The sequence below is a fragment of the Porites lutea genome, chromosome 12 (assembly GCF_958299795.1).
Source record: "Porites lutea chromosome 12, jaPorLute2.1, whole genome shotgun sequence".
In the NCBI taxonomy this organism is placed as follows: Eukaryota; Metazoa; Cnidaria; class Anthozoa; order Scleractinia; family Poritidae; genus Porites; species Porites lutea.
In genome coordinates this window covers 24,262,294-24,283,591 of record NC_133212.1, presented here as the reverse complement: position 1 = coordinate 24,283,591, position 21,298 = coordinate 24,262,294, and the positions used below count along the sequence as shown (strand labels likewise).

Here is a 21,298-nt window from a genome sequence, read left to right as displayed (position 1 = left end):
ATAAGAGACAGGATCTTACGGCGATTTCCTCCTCTGCAGTACCCCCACAGTTTGTTTTTGTTGTAGTTAGGAGCAATTGCGCACCATCTTCTTCCGCGACGAGTTCTTGCGCAGCCGTTATAGCGACGCCTGCGATAAATGAACGGAAAGCAGCAGTATCCAGTTGTAGTGCGTTGCTTACAATTTCCTGGGAAATAACGCATGACAAAAGATCTGGTTCAAAATTAATGATTATAATTGAATATCTGTCTAAGATAGCTAGCTACACATCATGTGATTTAAAGTAAGCATGACTTCAGGCGTACCTCCTGATCAGGTGAGTAGTTTAAGTGTAACTACCTTTTTAAAAGGGTAAGACTGAAAAACATGCTTTAGACTTCCGGTTTTTTCCCATTAACTGAAACAACGCAATAACTTGCGCAAAAGACATTTTTCTTACTTACTACGTAAAAACACTTAAGTTAATAGTGCCGTCGCTATTGGTTCTTTGTTGACTAACCCGAAATACGATACACGTCATTAGCCCACGGCCCTCCTTTGCCATTTCTGCATCGGTTGGATCGTCCATACTTTGCATACGTTTTTTGGGCCCGAGGTCCAGATGCACACCAACCGCCATGCTGGATTCCAATCATGCGGTAGCCTCGCTTCAAGGCCTCAGCAACACACTTGGTGATAGCATCTCTTCGAAGCCGGTAGTTTCCTCTCAAAAGCGGACTTCTGCCATCTAGTTGAGGAATAGCTCTTCGGTATGTGTCCTTGAAGCAGCCAATCTTTTGAACTGAGAAAGTTGTTTAAGTGTTTGAAGATCACTACGTTTGCATCAATGAAGGAATTTATTCATAAGGATCGTAATAAAGTGGTATCATAAGGAACTTACGTGATATTGTTGTCGTGATTTTAATTGGACGGCCTGATAAAAAAATAAAGAAATAATTGTTATAAGTTGTACAGCATTGTCAGACCAGCAAAGACATTTGTAACAACAACAACAACACTAGTATTGGCACTCTCACGGTGAACTGTAACTTCTCCGAGAGACGTGTGTATATACTGGTCTACAGCTCACGACTGAATCCACAAAGGAAAGCTGGTGAGCGGTCTAAATTAAACCTGGAACAGAGACTAAATCCTTTGGATTTTAAGCAGCCAGTTAATCTGTCACTATTTTCAGTGCTGTTAGTCGTTACCTCGTCCTGGGCAGTTTCCCCATCTCTTGTCTAAATCGTAGTTGGGTGTCAGAGCACACCATGGTCGATTGTGGTTTCTCCTTGCACAACGGTTATAACGCCGACCCTTGTAGATGAAAGGAAAGGCGCAACAATGGCCAGTGCTTGATCGTACACGACACGATCCTGAGAGTAAATATAAAAGCATCTTCAATGACTGGCCATGTACTCAATTTCACCAGTCTTCTAACAGTAAGCTAGTAAATTAAAGTAATGAGCTATGTATCATTAAAACAGAGCCAGTCTGAACTCCAAAAGTCAAGCAGTTCGGATTGGTTACCTTTATATTTATAAACAGTGACCATGTTGCGACAATGAACGGTGGTAGTGAGCAACTTACCTAAACAAATCGTGAAGATGATGACTTCACGCAGACATCACGAGTACAATCTGAAGGTGTTACTTAATTTGTTCTCAGAAAATGGAAGAGGAGAACGTAGACTTTCATAAGGTTGTTTTGTTTCCTATTCTCAGCAACGCCAATAGCCCAAACAAACACTCGTAACATAGAAACTTTTTAACAACATATATATTTTACGAAACCTAACCTCTCAGAACATAAACGTCGTTTGCCCAAGGCCCTCCTTTTCCATTCTTACACCTGTTACATCTCCCATATCTTCCATAAGTTCGATAACCATATCGTGATGCTGCGCACCATCCCCCGTGCTGCACTGCAAACACTTTGTAGCCTCGTTTGTATGCAGCAAGGGCACATTTCTGAACGGAGTATCTCCTTCTGCGGTAGCTGCCTGTCAAGAGGAAACTTCTGCCTTCCAATGGGGCTATAGCCCTGCGGCCAGTGTCTTTGTAGCAACCAATACCGTATGCTAGCGAGGAAAAACACATCTTATAATTAAACGGGAGAAACTAGTCATCTCAAAACTGAACCAGAAAAAGAATATCGGGATAGGTGTCTCAACATTTTCTTTTCTCAAAGGAGGATATCTCAAAATTGCACCTCTGAAGATCACGTGGTCAGTAAGGTCGATTATATTAATTTGACAATCTAAAATGACCATGCTAACCTCCCACACTTTCAAGTAACGACCATGACTAAGCAGAGCTGAAACTAGTTCTAAACTATTTGTACCTTTCAATCCAATACTGATTCTTATCACTCTTCCTATAAAAGCAAGAAAAACCAAATTGATCAACTAAAATAGGATACCCTAAGAGACAAGGCGAGCAAGTGATATACTATGATTTGTTACCACTGTAGGTGATCATGATAATAACAAATTTTATCGGGAAAGAGAAAAAGTTAGAGGGAGATCAATCACCTGCATCTGCACCTTAACCTTCAAGTAAGGATAGAAACTTAAGAAAGAACGACAGAAACTGGAACTTATAGCCCAATAACAACTACCCTTGATGACAAGTAGGATTTATGACCAACATGTTCTACTCACAAAAACACAAATTAATTGATTAAAAAGTCACTTGTACGTAGAGTTGCGGTGCTAACCTCGTGATGGGCGTACCACAGGACGGGGTGGTCTAACAGGTCTGCGAGCTACAGGAGACAAAAATAAAGTAAAATGCTTTGTATTTTTTAAAGAAACTTCTATGTGGCTACTAATTCTCCTTCTGTAACTCTTAACCTTTTATTACTGATATATACACCTATTTCAATAAGGGTTGCTTTGAGATTTGGTCATTGAAACGCAGAATACAATGCAATGCTTTGCTTGAGTGACCACCAAATAATGGCTTTCAAAGACCAAAGCAAAATTCGCAAAGCAACCTTTATTGAAATAGGTGTACTCTCACATATTTAATATGGATTACTGTTTATAGTAAAAGAAACGTTTGCTTTGAATATTTTTCTGTTCGTTATCATTCAAATACATTTTACGTACTAGCGCAGTTGCCCCATTTCCTATCTCTGTCGTAGTTGGGTGTCAGAGCACACCATGGTCGATTGTGTCTTCTTCTGGTACAACTGTTATAACGTCTCCCTTTGTAGATGAACGGGAAAGAACAGCAATAACGGGTCGTTGTTCTTCTGCGGCAGAAACCTGCAACATAGAAGTTTTTTTAATTTGAGAAATCAGGAGGGGGCACCCTTTATGTAGTTTTAAATACACTTTACTAAAATGTTTTCAACAGTCTTTTTAACCTTCTTTGTGACGTGACTTTTGTATCTGTCAAGAATGGCTTGGTAAGAGGCCGTGTTTTCATCCTTTGCGGATTCACTTTCTACGTCAAAAAGTTTCCATATAGATTCAGTATCTAATACAAATAATGGAATACCAATAAATATTATTTAAGGGCATGCACGGGGAACGCTAAGGATATCAGTTTCGATCACATACCATTCACAATGTAGACGTCATTAGCCCATGGTCCCCCTTTGCCATTTCTACACCGATTAGACCGTCCATACTTCCGGTAGGTTACGTGAGCTCTCGGACCAGTAGCACACCATCCCTGATGCTGTACAGCGAAAACTCGGTAACCAAATCTCATTGCAACCAGAGCACATTTCAAAATGGCGTCTTTTCTTCTTCGATAGTAATCCTTCACCAATGGGTTTCGCCCATCCATCTGTGGAACTGCTCGGCGATGCGTGTCTCGGAAACATCCAGTGGAGCGAACTGAAAAGAAATGAAAGGTCACAAAGTCAAATAATCTGGGCTTGGTTTCTGGTGGTGCAATCAGCTAGAAAACAATTTTAAGGAATTAAAGACGACCATACTTCATAAAACATTAACAAAGAGAATTTTGAATTTGCAAATTTGCTCATACTCAGGCAGAGTTCTACCTTGAATCAAAAGGTATTGATGACGAAGTACACTTTGATACACTTCATGGCAGCAGGCCAAGGCCACTTTTATTCCCCTCATCAACAGATCAATTAATGAAGTCTCATAAGACAGCAAACACAACAACAAAAACATGCAAGTGCTAGGTATCATATCCCATTCATGTATCTGTCTACTTTGAAATCTGTTAGATAGAAAAAGAGTAATGGTGATGCCGTCCTCAGGATACAGAGATTGTATCAAAACTTTAACACAATGCAAACAAATTGTACTTACTTGTAACTCCAGAAATTTTAATTGGTGTAGCTAAAAGCAAGGAAAAGTAGCAATTTTTTTGTAAGTTCATGATAAAAGTAGAAAGACAAAGCCGTTAGAATTTGATAGTACTTTCTCTTTAACTTCTTCCCGGTTACCTTGATTCCATTTTAAAAATCCTACATGAATTTGAGAGAGTGCAATAATTCTACAAGGCCAAGAAAGTACAATAACATTTAACTTACAAGAATCGACTAGTCCATCTAATAGAAGGATGTAAAGTTCTGATTTTTACGAAGCAATGATTTTTTGATAAGTAAAATGAGATAAAGTTACTATTATATAATTCACGGTATATACCTTAACCACTTAACAAGACAATTGAGGGACAATCAATGCTTACCTCTTGATCCCCCCCTGCACCACCCCCAGAGTCTATTTCTTGGGTAATCAGGGGTGGTTGCGCACCAGGTTCTTCCACGTCGAGTTCTTGCACAGCCCCTGTATCGACGACCGCGATACCTAAACGGCACACAGCAGTATCCTTGAGTTGTGCGATATCTGCATTTACCTGACAATTGATTCAGAAACAATAACATACTTATCAGCCATGTATACTTAACAAAGCATACCTAGAGAAAAGAAGAAAACATATTTTGATTCAGATAAGGCAAGTACCTAACCTGAACAAATACAATGATCACCACTATAGCCTTAAATTTGAAAAACATGAACTTATCTGTGAGATACATTACATTACTGCACAAAATCAAAAGTTTGCTGAAAGGCATTTGGTTTCTTACAAAATGACTGATTAAAATGATTTTAAAGTCCTTCACTTTACTTTGTTTTATTTAGTTATTCATATATTTACAAATTGTTTCATGAAGTTTGGTGAATTTGCAAAGGTTGCCTCTCCGATTACCAAAGGTTTCTTCTCCGGTTTTAAATAAGGACCCAACCCCCCCCCCCCCCCCCCTCGACCTCAAAAATGCCCATTAGAGACATTATACGTCTATTTGCCGAGGTTTTTTTTTTTAAATCTCTCAATTGAGTATTCGTAGAAGTGGTAGTTTTTGGTATTGTTTGGAGTATCTCAAGAGCTTACCAGAAACTACATAGACGTCATTGGCCCACGGCCCCCCTTTGCCATTCCTACATCTGTTCGATCGTCCGTACTTTGCGTAACTTTTTTGAGCCCGTGGTCCTGATGCACACCAACCGCCATGTTGGACACCGAACACTTTGTAACCTCGCCTAGCAGCAGCCAAAGCGCATTTTCTAATGGCATATTTACGTCGCTGGTAGTTTCCGGTTAGGAGGCGACTTTTCCCATCCAGTTGAGGAACAGCTCTTCGCCCAGTATCTTTGAAACAGCCAAGTCTTTGAACTAAGAAATACAGTATAAAAGACTCAGGAAAGTAACGTTTGCCTGTTGCCGCTTTAAACATGATAACCACGTATAAACAGAGGTAGGACAGAATGTCATATACGTCAGTCTTTTACACTTAAAAGCAAAGAGAATTAAAAAATCTTACCCCTTAATGAAAGAGTTACTATAATGGGCCGAGCTGAAAATAAAGAAAGTACACCATTAACCAGACGTAAAGGACAATGACGGCAGTTCAATTTTGCAGTGTGTTTTCAGCATTTTACAAAGGAATTTACCTAAAACAGATAACCTTAGAATTGCTTTACATGTAAGGTTAATATTACTGGCTACTGTATCACTGAAGACCTGTGAAAGTATATAAAAGCCAGTAACCTAGATGACTACTAACTTTGTTTTTGGATAAATAACAAAGAGAATTTACCTCATTTGAGAAAGACACATAAAATGCAAAAAATGGTCCATATACCTATACTTAAAAGGCTTGAGGTTGTGGTGCGTTCTACCATCCGTTATGGCCACGGTAAACGAGTTTCACCGCAAACCTTTGTAAAAATGGTTTCCAAAAGAGATGAAAAAGGGAAGTGCAAAAAAGATACAAGTTGAAAAATCATGATGATAGGCTCCACTCTGATCGCACGCAAGTAAAACACAAATAAAACTTAGAGCATGTAAATAAGTAATAATGAATTGAAATAGTACCTCTTCCTCCAGCACAGTAACCCCAAATCCTGTCTCTATCATAGTTTGGAGTATTTGCGCACCACCGTCGTCCACCATTTCCCTTAACACAGCGGTAATATCGTCTCCGTTTATAAACAAAGGGGAAGACGCAACAGTTGCCACTAGTGGATCTTTTACGACAGGAGCCTAGCATATAAAGTACCGATTGTAATTTTTATGTTACACCAAGCCATCACCTATGCTGAGGCATCAGACCAAACTATGTCATTTTCGTTCATTATATGTACAGCGCATTTAAGCAGCTCCTTCATCGTAATTGATGTAATGCATAAGAGACAATTTGTTCTTTTGTATCTTAACAAGTCCTAAAGAAATGTAATTCACCTTTTAGGAAGTACACATCGTTTGCCCAAGGTCCTCCTTTGCCATTTCTGCATTTGTTGGATCTTCCATATTTACCATATGTCCTGTAGGCTGTGCGTGATGCCGCACACCAACCACCATGTTGAATGGCAAATACTCGGTAGCCTCGTCTCCATGCAGCCATTGCGCATTTATTAATAGCATCTGATCTTCTCCTGTAGTTTCCTTTGAGGAAGCGGCTTTTTCCTTCCAAAGTGGCAATTGCTCGACGGCCAGTGTCTCTGAAGCAACCCACACCTTTAGCTGAAAATGTGTTCGAATAAAGCCAATAAGTGTTAGTCAAGAACGCATCTAAGACTATCGCAGGTTTGATCTAATGCAAAGCCTTCAGTTGCTTAACGATATAGCAAATTCATGCACTTAACTATTGACTTTCTGCACATCTCAAAACAAATAATCCACACATATTGCTTAATATCTCGTACTTTGATGTTGTCTATCAGTGGGCTCAATCTATGAACAGCTTATACAATACCTTTACAAAACAAAGCGCAGGAACTCCCGCTTACATTAGTTTTTTTCCTAGCTTTTTGCTGAGAAGTAAGAACATCATTAGGAACTGATTCAATGTTTACCAAGAACTGAATGATTATTTTAAATCTAGTTGAAAGACATACACAATTTCTAGATTCCTTCCAGTATTTCCAAATAATAATAATAATAATAATAAGTTATTTCTTACCCGAAATGCTATAAGTTATGCGGAACACCCTTCCTGTATGTGCAAAAAGAGAAAGTGGAACGTCAAAAACAAAAGGTAATGGACGTCATTAATGTTTTGATTAACGAGGTCCGTGAGCAGAAATTAAAGTTGAATTTGCGCATTCAATTTGTGGAGTTTTCAGATGAGGCCTAAAATATTTATCTCACCGTTCTCATATATTTGCTGCGTTCATTCACAAGGAAGCGATTGTTATTTACCTAATTCGTTGATTAATGAGCTGTCAGAAACCCCGAAAACAATAGCTTTACCACTGACATGTGCAGGACGATTTATTCACATACTTACCCTTAGGAATAACGGGCCTAACAGGTCGAACCGGTCGGCCTCCTACAAAAAAGAAAAAAAATTAATAATAATATTTAGTTTATTATCAATAAGGAATTAAAGGACCACATACGCATTTATTAACATCAAGGGAACAGATTTGAAACTTTATTTCAGTAGATCACCACTGGCCATATTAGAACCTTTTTCAGCGTAGCTTGAAAACTCTACGCAATGTTTGCAAAATTAAAAACCCTTTAGAATTTAGAACAATTTGTGTAAAAGTATTCATCTTGATCAAGTAACAATAAAAGTTGTCAGTGTGCCATTTGTTTTCCTTACTTGCGCAGTTGCCCCATTTCCTATCTCGATCGTAGTTGTTTGTTAAGGCACACCATGGTCTCTTGTGATTTTTCATTGTACATTTGTGATATCGACGTCCTTTGTAGATAAATGGGAACATACAGCAATAGCGAGATGTTGTTCGTATCCTACAGGAACCTATAAGAACAACAGAGTTTCAAAAAGTAAATTATTCCGTCTACAGTGATCATTATGGAAAGTGGGGATTTTCATGGCGCAAATTTATAATTCTGGACGAACAATTTCCGGCGAAAGAGAAGCGATATACAACAACAGGGAATATGAACACTATTTCCGAACACGAATGCACTTCATCAATTCCATAAGAAGGGCTTGTAAGCTCGTACGCACCCTTAAAACTGCTAGAAAACTGCTTAAAGCTGGCGCGATATACCAAGACCTAAATGCTGTGATAATACACACTTTGTATAGCATTTCTAAATTAATAGCGACATGCATTTGCTGAAGAATCATTACTGCTGCAGTATACACTACCGTAGCCTGCAAAGACAGCGACATTTCAGGTTACACTTTTCGCCACCCGAAAAGTTTAAAACCAAAAAAAGGCGTCTGCTTACACAGTGAACCGAAAATTTGTTTTCCATATTAGTAGTAAACATTAGCAACTATCAAAAAAAAGATCAAGCAGAGTTACAAATACCAAGGAGGTTAAGCTTAGTACAGGGCTCACCAAATACGAAATACACGTCATTAGCCCACGGCGCTCCTTTGCCATTCCTGCATCGATTGGACCGTCCGTACTTCCGGTAGGTCATGTGTGCTCTGGGACCAGTAGCACACCAACCCTGATGCTGTACAGCAAAGGCTTTGTAGCCTCTCCGCATGGCTGTTGAAGAACACTTTTTAATTGCGTCACTTCTCCTTCTATAGAAGTCTCGAACCAAGATGTCGCGGCCATCCATTTGTGGAATTGCTCGACGACTGGTGTCTCGGAAACAGCCAACATGCTTGACTGAAGTAAAAATAGAATCCTTTTGTTTGTGGTGGCTTGTTTTCCGTTAGGGCCATTTTTTTAAAAGAAAATTTGCCAATTCGCTACTTTCACATAGACCATAATGCACCTTGTTTACCCCCTAAAATTCTACATAGCCATTGTTTTCAGTTTGATTATTACGGTCGTCCCAAGAGAACTCCAAGACAATACTAAATTTTGGGGAGTAAAACAGGTGCATTATGATCTATGTGAAATTGGTGAATTAAAGAGATAAACATAATTGCGTAGAAGTCAGAAAACTGATTAATTTTTTTGAAACACAAGTACACTGTGACAAATTACTGCTTCTTGGCCGCACAAGATCAGGCTCGATTTCCACTGCTCTCTAGGTTCCGGTGGAGTGAAGACTGAATTCCCTAGAAGCGGCTGAACAACAAGTAGCCAAGATAAAAGTGTATCATAACTATTTATTATATAGATACTGATGAAATACCAAGATTTTTCCCTTTCACTAAAAAATCATATCTTCATCGCGCGCAGTGAAGATACTATTTTTATCTTTCACGTGTGAGGATATTGGTGTCGCCGTGGTTACTAACTTTTTGGAACAGAAAGTATAAGTATTATTGTCTTTATTTCTCCTTTCTAACTTTTTATCCGAGTTTCATAACATTTTTGGGATAGGCATTTTGCGATAGGTGACCACTTTAATTGCACTATTTTACTGTTTCGAAAATGAATTTTTAAAAAAAGTTGTGTTTTAAGTAGGGATTTCATCAGTATCTATCAAATAAACAGAACATTACATTGCCGCTTGGGGATACGAATTTTATCTTCTCGTGCTGAAAGTAAGTAGCTCGAAGATAAAATTCGTATCCCGCGCGGCCATGTAATATATATACCCAACGTCTTACATTTTAGGCTATGGATTGATAAAGCACTATTAACTTACTCACGAATCCCTGCGTAACTTTGATTGGTGGCGCTGTAAAGAATAAGTAATTAGTTTCATCGACAAAACACAAACGAAACAACACTAAAGACAACAATGACTAAATATTTCGCTGCATACAATAAAAACGTAAAACTATCAGAGTTGGTCGAAAGTATCAAAAAACGGAAAAACGTTTCATTATCAGCGTTGAAAACACTTACGTTTTCCTCCCCTACACCACCCCCAGAGTTTCCTTGTTCTGTAGTCGGGACTGATGGCGCACCAGTATTTCCCACGTCTATTTCTTGCGCAGCCTTTGTACCGACGCCCGCGATACCTAAATGGCACACAGCAGTATCCTTGCGTCGTTCGCCTTCTGCATTGACCTAAAAAAATAGGCAGTAGTTGTAACTACTCGTATAAATTGAATTGCTGTTTCAGTTCTTGGATAAACAGGGTCATGCGTAATGAAGTGAGGTTTAGAGTTCTCCTCAGTAACCTTGTGGTGATGCAAGCTATAGTTTTGTCATTAAGAGAACTGTTCAAAACTAATTTTGCCCACGTGTTTGCCCAGCAATGCTCCTTTATCCCAAGAATGTAAAGTGGCGATCGATCGGACCTCTCCGGCTAAAGGTGTTTTATTTTACCTTTCAGATCACTTTCGAGCTGATTGAATATACATAAAATGCGTAATTAAGTTGTGATGGAAATACAGAACAAATCATCTGTTTTACTGATAGCTGACCTATGATCCTGTAGACGTCATTTGCCCATGGTCCACCTTTACCATTCCTACACCTGTTGGATGCTCCATATTTGGCATAAGTTCTATATGCGTGTGCTCCTGATGCACACCAGCCGCCATTTTGGACTCCAAACACTTTAAAAGCGTACTTAGCGGCATCCAGGGCACACTTCTGGATGGAAAATTTACGTCTTTGGTAATTTCCACGAAGAAGCCGGCTTCGTCCGTCTCGCTGTGGTATGGCTCTACGAGATGTATCTCTAAAGCAGCCGATTTTCTGGACTAAAAGAAAAACTAGTGTCAACTGGGTCTTTTTTTGAAACAAGAGAAATTAAAAACATCCGAACAACTCAAATGGTAGGTACAACTTGATAATCCATAGTAAAGATAATCTTTACTATATGGATCATTCCCTCTTTGTTCAAGAGAAGATACTTACTGGTGAACAATCCTGGAATCTTAATTACAGACGCTGTAAAACAAATACACAGAAAGGTCAACAATCAGTTTCGTCTTTTCCAAACAATACGCAATGCCTGTCTCTTGCAACACCATCGACATCGGTATCAAGGTAGTAAACAAAAAGAAGTCAGTGGCGCGGGGTCCCGTTGAAAGATGCCTCTCTTGATAGAGACAAATCCCAGGTATTGATTGCCGGCATTTAAGTTGGTCTTGCACATGGGCATTCTACTTGACACAAGGTCAGTGATGTTATCAGCATTATTATTATTATTATTATTATTATTATTATCATTTTAAGAGTTGAAAAAGGTAGTTTTTCTGCTCTGCTCACATTGATATGTACTATTAAGCGCCAAGAATCAATGAACGTAAATTATCAAAGGAACAGTTTACGTTGGGACACAGATCAGAAGTACATACACTGTGTGATAAAAACTTAAGCTTCGATAATCTTAATTCACGCTTACCACCACAGTAACCCCATTTCTTGTCTCTGTCATAGCTAGATGTCAAAGAGCACCAAAGTCGTTTGCTCTTTATTCGCGTGCAACTGTTATAGCGGCGACCTTTGTAAATGAACGGGAACGAACAGCAGTCGTTGCGAGTCGTTCGGGCGGAACAGGAAACTGAAATATAGAGAAATTATAAGACCTCAACAAATACACTTAGTAGACGTTAGAGCTTCCAAATAAAGGAAAGTTTCGTTATAAGTGAAGCATAACCTTACCAGTTATATCACGCAAGTTTTTCTCTCAAACAATTCTCGAAATTATAAGCATATAACTATAGAACATCTGGAAAATTACTACAGATGTCGGTAAAAAATATGGACTAGAGATAGACGTTTTGAAGAGGTTTGATTAAAATCCGAGAGTGAGTTGATTAAACAGTGAAGAGAAAACAGGAAATAACTTGGACATCGCAGGTGAAAGGAGATTTATTTTCCAAGTTAATTTTTCCAAAAATATACAATAATTATTAGATTCTATATGACAGACCTTTCAGAAAATAAACATCGTTTGCCCAAGGTCCTCCTTTGCCATTTCTGCACCTGTTGGATCTTCCATATTTACTATATGTCCTGTAGGCTGTGCGTGATGCCGCACACCACCCACCATGTTGAACGGCAAATACTCGGTAGCCCCGCCTTTCTGCCGCCAGAGCACATTTCCTTATGGCGTCTCGGCGTCTTCTATAATGTCCTGTCAGAAGATGGCTTTTTCCTTCCATCGTAGCAACTGCTCGACGGCCAGTATCTCTGAAGCAACCGATGCCTTTGGCTAAAAAACAAACAAACAAGCAAATAAATCGTGAAATAAATAGCAGGATAAGGTACCGAAATACAGGCTGACGTCTTTTAAAAAAAGATAACATAAACAGCAAAAAGGTAAATAAGTAACAGGAAGCACAAAATAATTTTTTCAGGTGACTTACCCAACAAGCCTGTCGTGACACGAACCACCTTTCCTTAAAAGGACATACACGTACTGGTCAGTTTAAGGTACACCCTTAGAGTTGGTCTCAAAAATGTGATATTAAAAAACCCAGGGCTAAAAATCGTTGAACGCTTTAAAATGAATAATAAAAATTGTATCCAATAGAGGGTTATATTTCTCGAGGTTGAATTTCAGGAAAAGAAGCGAGAAAAATGTAATAATTTCTAGGGTTAGGTGCGATTTGTAAGAGTTTGAATGTATTTTGGGATGTGCTGTGTCGGTTCTCTTCAAACAAATACAATAGAGTGACAGTGCCATTTTGGAAAAGACTTCACAGCCTGATAGATTTAAAACCAACCTCCTCTTGGGGGGACAACCGGTAGGGGTCTGACAGGGCGTGCTATAAGAAAGAAAAAATGTGATAGCAACAATAGTTATCAGTGACTTTAACTAGAAAAACAGATTCAAGTAAATTAAGACCTTTTAATCGCCTCGTTTAACTAGGAATGCGGGGCTGCTAGTGTACAACTGGTCTATACATGGTTGGGTCTTAAGAAACAGTAGAACGGATCTATTTCAAAGCATGGACTGTACTAGGACATATCGCAACAGCTATTGGTTTGTATAGGGATTGGCATCCTGTTAACCGACGTCATTACTATATTATTATTCGTGGGTAATGAAGAAACCGCTTTCGTGTACTTTCAAGTGTTCTGTTGAGTATTGCCGGTTTATAATGCATGTCACCTTTACCTCCAGCACAGTTGCCCCATTTCTTGTCTCTATCGTAGTTGGGTGTCAGTGCGCACCATGGTCGACTGTGTTTTCTTCTGGTGCAACTGTCATAACGACGACCTTTGTAAATGAATGGGAAAGAACAGCAGTACCGTTTCGTGGTCCTCTTTCGGCAGAAGCCTGAAAGATAAAATCACGGGATGCTGTTAATAGTGGGAAAACCAAGCCAAGACATATTTGAGAGACAAGTTCAAACAAGGCATACAAATTAATCCATTAATGTTGCTTTAGTTTATATTAGAACGTACCAGATATTCTATACACATCATTAGCCCATGGACCTCCTTTTCCATTCCTACATCGATTGGATCTTCCGTACTTCCGGTAAGTCATGTGAGCTCTAGAGGCTGTGGCACACCATCCTTGATGTTGCACAGCGAAAATTTGCCAGCGGTGTTTCATAGCAACCAAGGCGCATTTTAAGATGGCGTCTGCTCTTCTTCGGTAATAGTCTTTGACTAATATGCTACGTCCATCCATCTGTGGAATGGCTCGGCGACCGGTATCCCGATAACAGCCCAGAGATCGAACTGAATTCAAAATGATGTACGAAATTTCAATTTAATATTTGAAAGAAAATTCTAGATAAAAATGTAAAAGACGACATAACTCTTACTGTGCTTACTACCTAAACTCCCAGCGGATGTGAATCACATTAAGTCAACCACCCCTCCTTACTCTTCCTAAAATATTGGTAGTTAAATGGCCTAACGTAGGTATTATCATTATCATTGTTGTTGTTACTGTTATGTTTATTATCGGTAAAATATGATAAAGATAGGAAATAACTGATACAAAAAATTAAAAGTTAAATTACTTACTTGATACTCCACTTATTCTTAACGGAGGAGCTTAAGAAAAAAAAAGAATGAAAGAAAAAGTGCGTTATTTGATCAATTGAATGGGACTAGCATTACTCTATAGTCCTCTTTATTGACCAAGTAATGCTGACCAATCTCTATGCTCCATTACTTTATGTGTTTGCTTCAATTTCAGATACATTATTCTCGGTTCATTACTTTCACTTACCTCGTCCTCCTCTGCAGTATCCCCATTGCTTGCCAGGCCTGTAGTCTGGAGTAATAGCACACCAAGGTCTCCCCCTGCGAGTCCTTGCACAACGGGTGTAACGACGCTTTCGATATACAAATGGAAAGACGCAGCAATAACCACTTGTTGACCTTTTCCGGCATTTGCCTGACAAATAAATGAATCAATAAATAAATGTGGTAAAAACGGCTCAAAGGTTATTGTGACTGAGTGAATTACAAAATATTGAGACTAGTACTTAACCTATGATTTTAGAATGAAGCTGCTGTAGTTAAGTATTTGAACTTGACAAATCTGGGTTGGGTAAAATCTGGGGAGAAAACATCTGCTAGAATTTGGGAAGGAAATGCTCGACATGAGGAACAGACACTGCCTGTGGAAAAGACCAGCTAATTTACTGATTCAAACGCTAACTTTGCTAACAGCCTCCCTAGAAAAACCTCCTTCCTCTCACCTAACTCCCAGAATTAGTGCTAAATAAATGAATCATCTAAAATAATAACAATCTACCCTCCAGTGAATGCTTTTTAAAACATAAAAGCAAGACCAGATAAAACTTTAATAAGCTCTACTTTCCTTATATGTCTGTTTTTGAAAGATGCTGCAAACCACAGGCAAGTTGTATACTGACAATCGATGTTCTTCGCCCAAACGTTGCCTTCAAAATTTAAAACAGGTGTTACTTTTCTATTATTAGAGTAATTCTCTTTGTACCTATTATCCTGTAGACGTCATTAGCCCATGCTCCTCCCTTTCCGTTCCTGCATCGGTTGGATCGTCCATACTTTGCAAAAGTTTTCAAGGCTCGTGGTCCTGATGCACACCAGCCACCGTTCTGGACTCCAATAATTGTATAGCCGTACTTGATCGCTGTGTAGGCGCATTTTTCAATAGCTCTCTTACGTCGCTGATAGTTACCCTTGAGAAGCACACTTCTGCCGTCCAGTTGAGAAATGGCTCTGCGATAGGTGTCTTTAAAGCAGCCAATCCTTTGGACTGCAAAGATAAAGGAAAATGTCCAAGATTATCTGAAGCTCAGTCCAGTGTTTGTAGTCTCTTGTGAGCTTCAAATGCATATTCCTACATACATGGGAAGAATGTCTTTTGATTTGGCTTTACGAGCTTAAAGTCAATCAAAAGACCTACTTGTACGCTGGTACGTACGTACGTATGTACCTGAAAAAATGTCTAAAGATGAATATAAAGTAGAAAAATAAAAGAAAAGAAACTACAGATGGTAGATAAAGGATAGCTGAAAAACGGTTAGGTTGCTATTATCGTTGAGATAACTTTTTTAAATAAAACTATTAATTTCGGCTGTTTTTTTCTTTGCCCATGCAAAAACAGTAACTGCTTCGGCCTAAAGAACGTGGTCCTAAGATCATACATTATACTATATAATTGGTAAACCGGTCAAGTATACTCACGTTTAAGCGATGGCGTTAGTCTTATCTTGGGTGCTGCAAACAGAAATAATCAAGTTAAACATAAACATCCAGTAGCTGTTCAAAACGTCAGGCCTGTTAAAAATGTTTGACGTCACGTTGGCTATCGTGCTTTTAAAAAATTGAAAACATGTGCAAGTCTTGAGCGGCGACAATAATCTTCTCTATCTGATGATCCTATAAAGTGAAGACGAGAAGAAAAGACCCGAGGAGATTTGGTGAATGGTACAAACATCAGGGTTTAGACAGAAGTTTTACACGACATTTTCAGGAAATTTCTCCATGTATTTATTTACACCTGACAAAAAATATATTCAGTTAAAATTTGACATTGTAACTTGGCACCTCCCTGACACTTGTATACTTTCGCGTGCTCGTGCCTCCACTTCTTAGATTTGTGACTTTTACAGGAAGAAAGTATTATTACCTCTTCCTCCTCCACCTGGACAGTAGCCCCATTGCTTATCTAAGTCATAGTTCGGAGACGTAGCACACCACAGACGCTTGGGAGAATTTGCTGTGGTACAGCTTCTATATCTTCTGCCCTTATAAATAAACGGAAACACGCAACAGAAGTTGGTAGTCGTGCGTCTGTTGCATGATCCTGGAGAAACAAAAAAAGAGAGAGTTAAGTGCTCCTTAATGACGACTTTCTTCTATATCACTATTTTTTTAAGGGGGGGTATTAATCATAATTTTTTTTTTGGTGGGGGGGGGGGGTATTAATTCAAACCGGGGTTTGAATTAATACTTTCTCCTTCAACTAAATGCACTACCTGACTGTTCGAAGAACTTTTTGGTAATGAATGAAACACGGCATTTATATGCAATAGAAAGAAAGTAAATAAAGGTATGTGACTACTAATACCTGTTGCCTTTGCAGTGATTTAATATAAATCATAGTATTTACCTCTCAAAACATAGACATCATTGGCCCAAGGCCCCCCTTTTCCGTTTCTACATCGGTTAGATGTACCATATTTTCTGTACGTCAAATGAGCTGTTCTTGAGGACGCACACCATCCTTGATGTTGCACCGCAAACACTCTCCAACCTCGTCGGATTGCGGCTAGAGCACATTTCTCAATTGCATGACGTCTTCTTCGATAGCCTCCTCTTAACAAGCGACTTTTTCCTTCCAGTGTTTGTATTGCTCGTCGGCCTGTGTCTCTAAAGCAACCGACGCTCTTTGCTAAAGTGGATGAAAACCGATGGAGAATTCAAGGGATGGTAGTGGAAAACCAAAGCCGAAACTAAATCAAACTAACGGTATCTAGAGAGCGTGATACTTTCACTTTTAGTGTTCACAACTAAAATTGGAGACAGTCTCCAGATCGACCACATAAAACCAGTGTTTATATAAAACGAAATAACTAAAAGTATTGGTCCGCACACCCAGCTGTAAACAAGTACGAATATATGGGATGGCTCTGAAACAGATTCAATCTTGACTAAATTTTCTTTTCGAAGGAATTAAAGTAATAACACAGAAGAGAGCAAGAACTGCCAGGATAATATAGTTCCCCATCATCACACCACCCCGAATCAAAGACATAGCGGGCAGGCGTCTGATTATCGTTTAAATCAACTTGACATACTAAATGAGAGCAACGAATCAACTGCTTGCTTTGGTTTCTGCAAATGTCGAAGCTATCATTAGTTTGCATCAGTCAGCTAGCCACAATACTTACAATGCGAAAATGCACTGGAGTTGACAAAAAAAAACCTTTGAGTCAGACGTGTGGAAAAATAATGAATCAATCAATGAAACTATAACGGCACTAAAGGGCGTTAGCCTTATAACCAAAGCAAAAGGAACTGGTTTTGACTTTAGCGGAGAACACGTTAAGTGAACACCAAGGTAAAAAATTACCAATAAAAATCAAACGATTTCTGGAAGGATGTTTCGTGGAACAGGTCAATTACTGACAACATTTTTCAAACATGCATTGTCTGTATGCACCTTTTTCACTCTTCTGCTCCTTGATAAATCTATCGACTATACCACTCCGTCTCAAACACTAGACAGAGTACATTATATAGGGCAATTTCCTTACCTATTAAGTTAACAGTGATTCTCAAAGTTCTTCCTGCAAAAACAGAGATACTGGTCAATAGAGTTTGAGGCCATGCATACTGTGGCACTACAGACATTGACTGCATGTAACAATTGAAGGGTGTATGCCCCGAAATAATTGTTGAGAAACAGAACGAATCAAACATAGTGGATTAAGGTAAACATCATTTGAATATTGCCATAGAAACGATATGGTAATCTGATATGTTAATGATATTCATTATCTCTCCCACAAGTACACAAAAATATTTAAGATGTTCAAACACTCCCGTTTCAGTACTTTCAGTACTTCAGTAACATTTTCTAGTGAATAGGTTAACATCCTATTCTAGTCTTTCTCAGGTACAACTAAACAAAGTCTACAAACAGGGAGTGACTTACCCCTTCTTGGCGGTATAGGTGGTCGAACACAGCCTACGGTATAAATTAAAGATTTGTCAACACTGTAACCAAATCTCTATTGTAATTTATTACTTCCTGCGACTATTCTGATGATTAAATAAATGAAATATTTAAGCAATTACCTCTTCTAGCGCACTTCCACTTTCGGCGCAAGATCTGCTTGGTGGTAAGAGCTCGAGAAAATACTTGCATACAGGAGATTCGTCCCCGAAAATACCTTCTGTCTCCAATCCGAGCTCCCATCCTGACGGGGTAATTAGTAGCCAATCTTATTCGACCAATATACCTATTGGCAGTGAACCTATTATTGACAAACAACTTGGCGCGTCCTGTTCGCTGATTGTAAACTGCACCAACAAACTGCCATTGTCTAGGTCGTACTCGTCTGCTGGTCACCGCCTTTGTAAAACGGCGTCCCCTCCGACGCGTAAACCGTGCAAACAGCATTGTAGGTGTAACCATCCAGAAGTGTACTCCCCAGCCATTTGGCATATAGTTAAAGATAGGCCCCGCGTGGCCCTGATGGTAGATCCACGCCAAGAGTGTGATGGATCCTCTTGTGTCCAACCTTCCTCGATTTGGAAATTGAATATAACTGTAGGACCGTCCAAGGAAATAATAAGAGCCTCTAGGTTTTCCATCTGGACCTGGAGCAAATCTAACGTTTCTGACAATTCCTGGTGGATTTCTGAAACGGCTGATATCCCGACCACGCGTTCGTGACGTCAAAGGGTATACAGCTATAGCACGTACACGTCCTGAAACGAAAGTGGATTTAATAAGTTGATAAGTAATTTCAGTTCAAAATACCGAAACAGATTATACCAGGAAGCAGAAGCCTATTGCATGATGAAACTTTAACTTCCTAAACAGAAGTTTTGTCGATAACAAACTAAATGTCTTGGCATTCGACGATCGTCATCAATTGACGGACAAAGCTGAATGTATGGCTTTCTTTTCCAACGGGGTTGCTTTAGATCCTAAACAAATCATCGCTACGCTACAATTTCTAATTAAAAGTAGCCACGATTCGTAAGATGCTATTCACCAAAGTTTCAAGGTATATCCAACTAATCCATGATCTTATCTTTCTTTGTGGCATTTTGTCAAGCAATATTAACTCGGGCCGGTCAAGGCACACCAGCAAAATGAAAATGCTGAAAATTTCATTCTCAAAATTTGATTTTTTAACCTCAAGTCATTCAAATATTCTGACATAATCATGATCCGTCATAATCACAATCATTACCTAATGTTGGTCGAACAGGGCGTGTACCTGAAATAAAACAAATATACGACTTAAATTTAGGGCGAGATTATTTATTCAACAAGACACCTGATAATGGGTTATTTCAAGAAACTTCTGACTCAGTAATAGGTATCGACACATGTCTTCCTACCAAAGATTGTAAGTGTAAAGTAAGATTTTGTGAAAGCCACAATATATTCCACGCTACAAATCACAACAAAAATATATAAAATGTTCTGCCGATAAAGTTATCGTTGTTCAAAGTGTCCGTCTATTTCCCTAAGAACTTCACCATCTATTAAATAAACAATCATTTGTACCCATGATGGTACTGTCAGTTTAGCTGTACCTTTACATGCTCGTCGTCCAATAGTTCCTGCGATGGATCGTAGATTCCTAAATCCTGCCGTCAACACGTGGCGCCTGTCCCCGCCTGCTATCTGTAGCAGCTGTCTTCTGTTGAATTTACGACCAATTCCAACCGCGTAACATTTGATGTTCTTTCCGCGAAATAAACGAGCAGAACCAACAACGCTGTCATACGAACGACCATCAGTCATAACTATAACAACCTAAAAAGTAAAATCAAAATGTGTTTAATTAGTTTTCGGATGCTGGCATTTTGCACTAACCTTGGTGAACAGATTTATCTACACAATTTTCTAAAAACAAAGGTAATAATAAAGGTCCAAAGAAATACCTTTCGAACTCCTCTTCTTGCATATCTGAACACACGGTAGTAAGTATAACGCATGGCATATCCGGTTTTAGTTCCTCCCCTGGGGTAGCGTATGCGGCTGATTGCTCTAAGAAGTTGATTCTTTCGACGATATCGTCTAAAACCGAAGATAAGCCGAGGCCTGGACGAGAACAAGACGACTCCGACCCGAGTTTGTCCATTGTCGGTATTAAATCCCCTGACAATGGCTTTTACGAAGTTGAGACATCGACGAAAATTCCCTCTGCCATACTGCTCAATACTTCCTGAGCCATCGATGATGAACGCTATATCAACCCGGGCACGGCAACCTGGCAAAGTAAAGAAAAGAATAGTTGGCCGACCTTCTTTGGTATTTAATAATGATACTTGTGTATCATGATACCCATTTGCCAAACGTAGCTTATTACTGCATCAATCTCCATATCTGTTAGACTCAAGAACATTACCTCGTACTGGTGGTCGAACTGGGCGTATCCCTGAAATGAAAATATGAAGGAAACTATTATCATGTGTTGTAGTGGAGCGATGTATGGTTGATGTCTGTAACTGTAACTGGATCAACAGAATTTATCTTTAGAGCCAAACAAATCGGATAAAGGAACGCTTCGCAGCCTTAGGCCTAAAAAACAGGAACTTTGACATTGGAAACTTCGATTTCTAGCGAATGAAATTCAGTCTTAAGCATTCGCTCCCTCATGAAAATTTTGAATCTTTTTTTTTCGGGTCATATTTGGCAGATGAGAAACGTTTTCTACTCATCCTTGCGTCGCCGTTCAAACTGTTCGTAGTTATTTATTTATTGTAATGAATAGATTTAAAGAACTACTGGACGAAAAACGCTTCTTCAAATCTTTAATTATATAGACGGCATTCGCTCTTCAGCAAGAAGAATAACACTAAGCAAATCGATAATCAGTTGATGCCTTT

The 21,298-nt window shown here is 39.1% G+C and overlaps 1 protein-coding gene across 1 annotated transcript in view; it reads right to left on the bottom strand.

Annotated features, from left to right (window-relative positions):
- Positions 1-15: 15 nt before the first annotated feature.
- The window catches only part of LOC140953928 (uncharacterized), a 49,164-nt gene continuing 27,881 nt past the window's right edge, over positions 16-21,298 (bottom strand). The window contains 41 exon segments of the mRNA XM_073403305.1: positions 16-45; positions 48-187; positions 500-781; positions 881-913; positions 1,191-1,355; positions 1,778-2,059; positions 2,323-2,355; positions 2,698-2,745; positions 3,092-3,250; positions 3,548-3,829; positions 4,274-4,303; positions 4,656-4,823; positions 5,361-5,642; positions 5,791-5,823; positions 6,345-6,512; positions 6,711-6,992; positions 7,432-7,460; positions 7,755-7,800; positions 8,080-8,238; positions 8,792-9,073; positions 10,008-10,040; positions 10,211-10,375; positions 10,735-11,016; positions 11,174-11,206; positions 11,664-11,822; positions 12,195-12,476; positions 12,631-12,663; positions 12,991-13,032; positions 13,380-13,547; positions 13,676-13,957; positions 14,249-14,278; positions 14,457-14,624; positions 15,192-15,473; positions 15,905-15,937; positions 16,350-16,526; positions 16,833-17,114; positions 17,980-18,012; positions 18,381-18,413; positions 18,524-19,159; positions 19,651-19,677; positions 20,818-20,847. Of these exon segments, the coding sequence (XP_073259406.1) occupies positions 16-45; positions 48-187; positions 500-781; positions 881-913; positions 1,191-1,355; positions 1,778-2,059; positions 2,323-2,355; positions 2,698-2,745; positions 3,092-3,250; positions 3,548-3,829; positions 4,274-4,303; positions 4,656-4,823; positions 5,361-5,642; positions 5,791-5,823; positions 6,345-6,512; positions 6,711-6,992; positions 7,432-7,460; positions 7,755-7,800; positions 8,080-8,238; positions 8,792-9,073; positions 10,008-10,040; positions 10,211-10,375; positions 10,735-11,016; positions 11,174-11,206; positions 11,664-11,822; positions 12,195-12,476; positions 12,631-12,663; positions 12,991-13,032; positions 13,380-13,547; positions 13,676-13,957; positions 14,249-14,278; positions 14,457-14,624; positions 15,192-15,473; positions 15,905-15,937; positions 16,350-16,526; positions 16,833-17,114; positions 17,980-18,012; positions 18,381-18,413; positions 18,524-19,159; positions 19,651-19,677; positions 20,818-20,847 (6,143 nt within the window).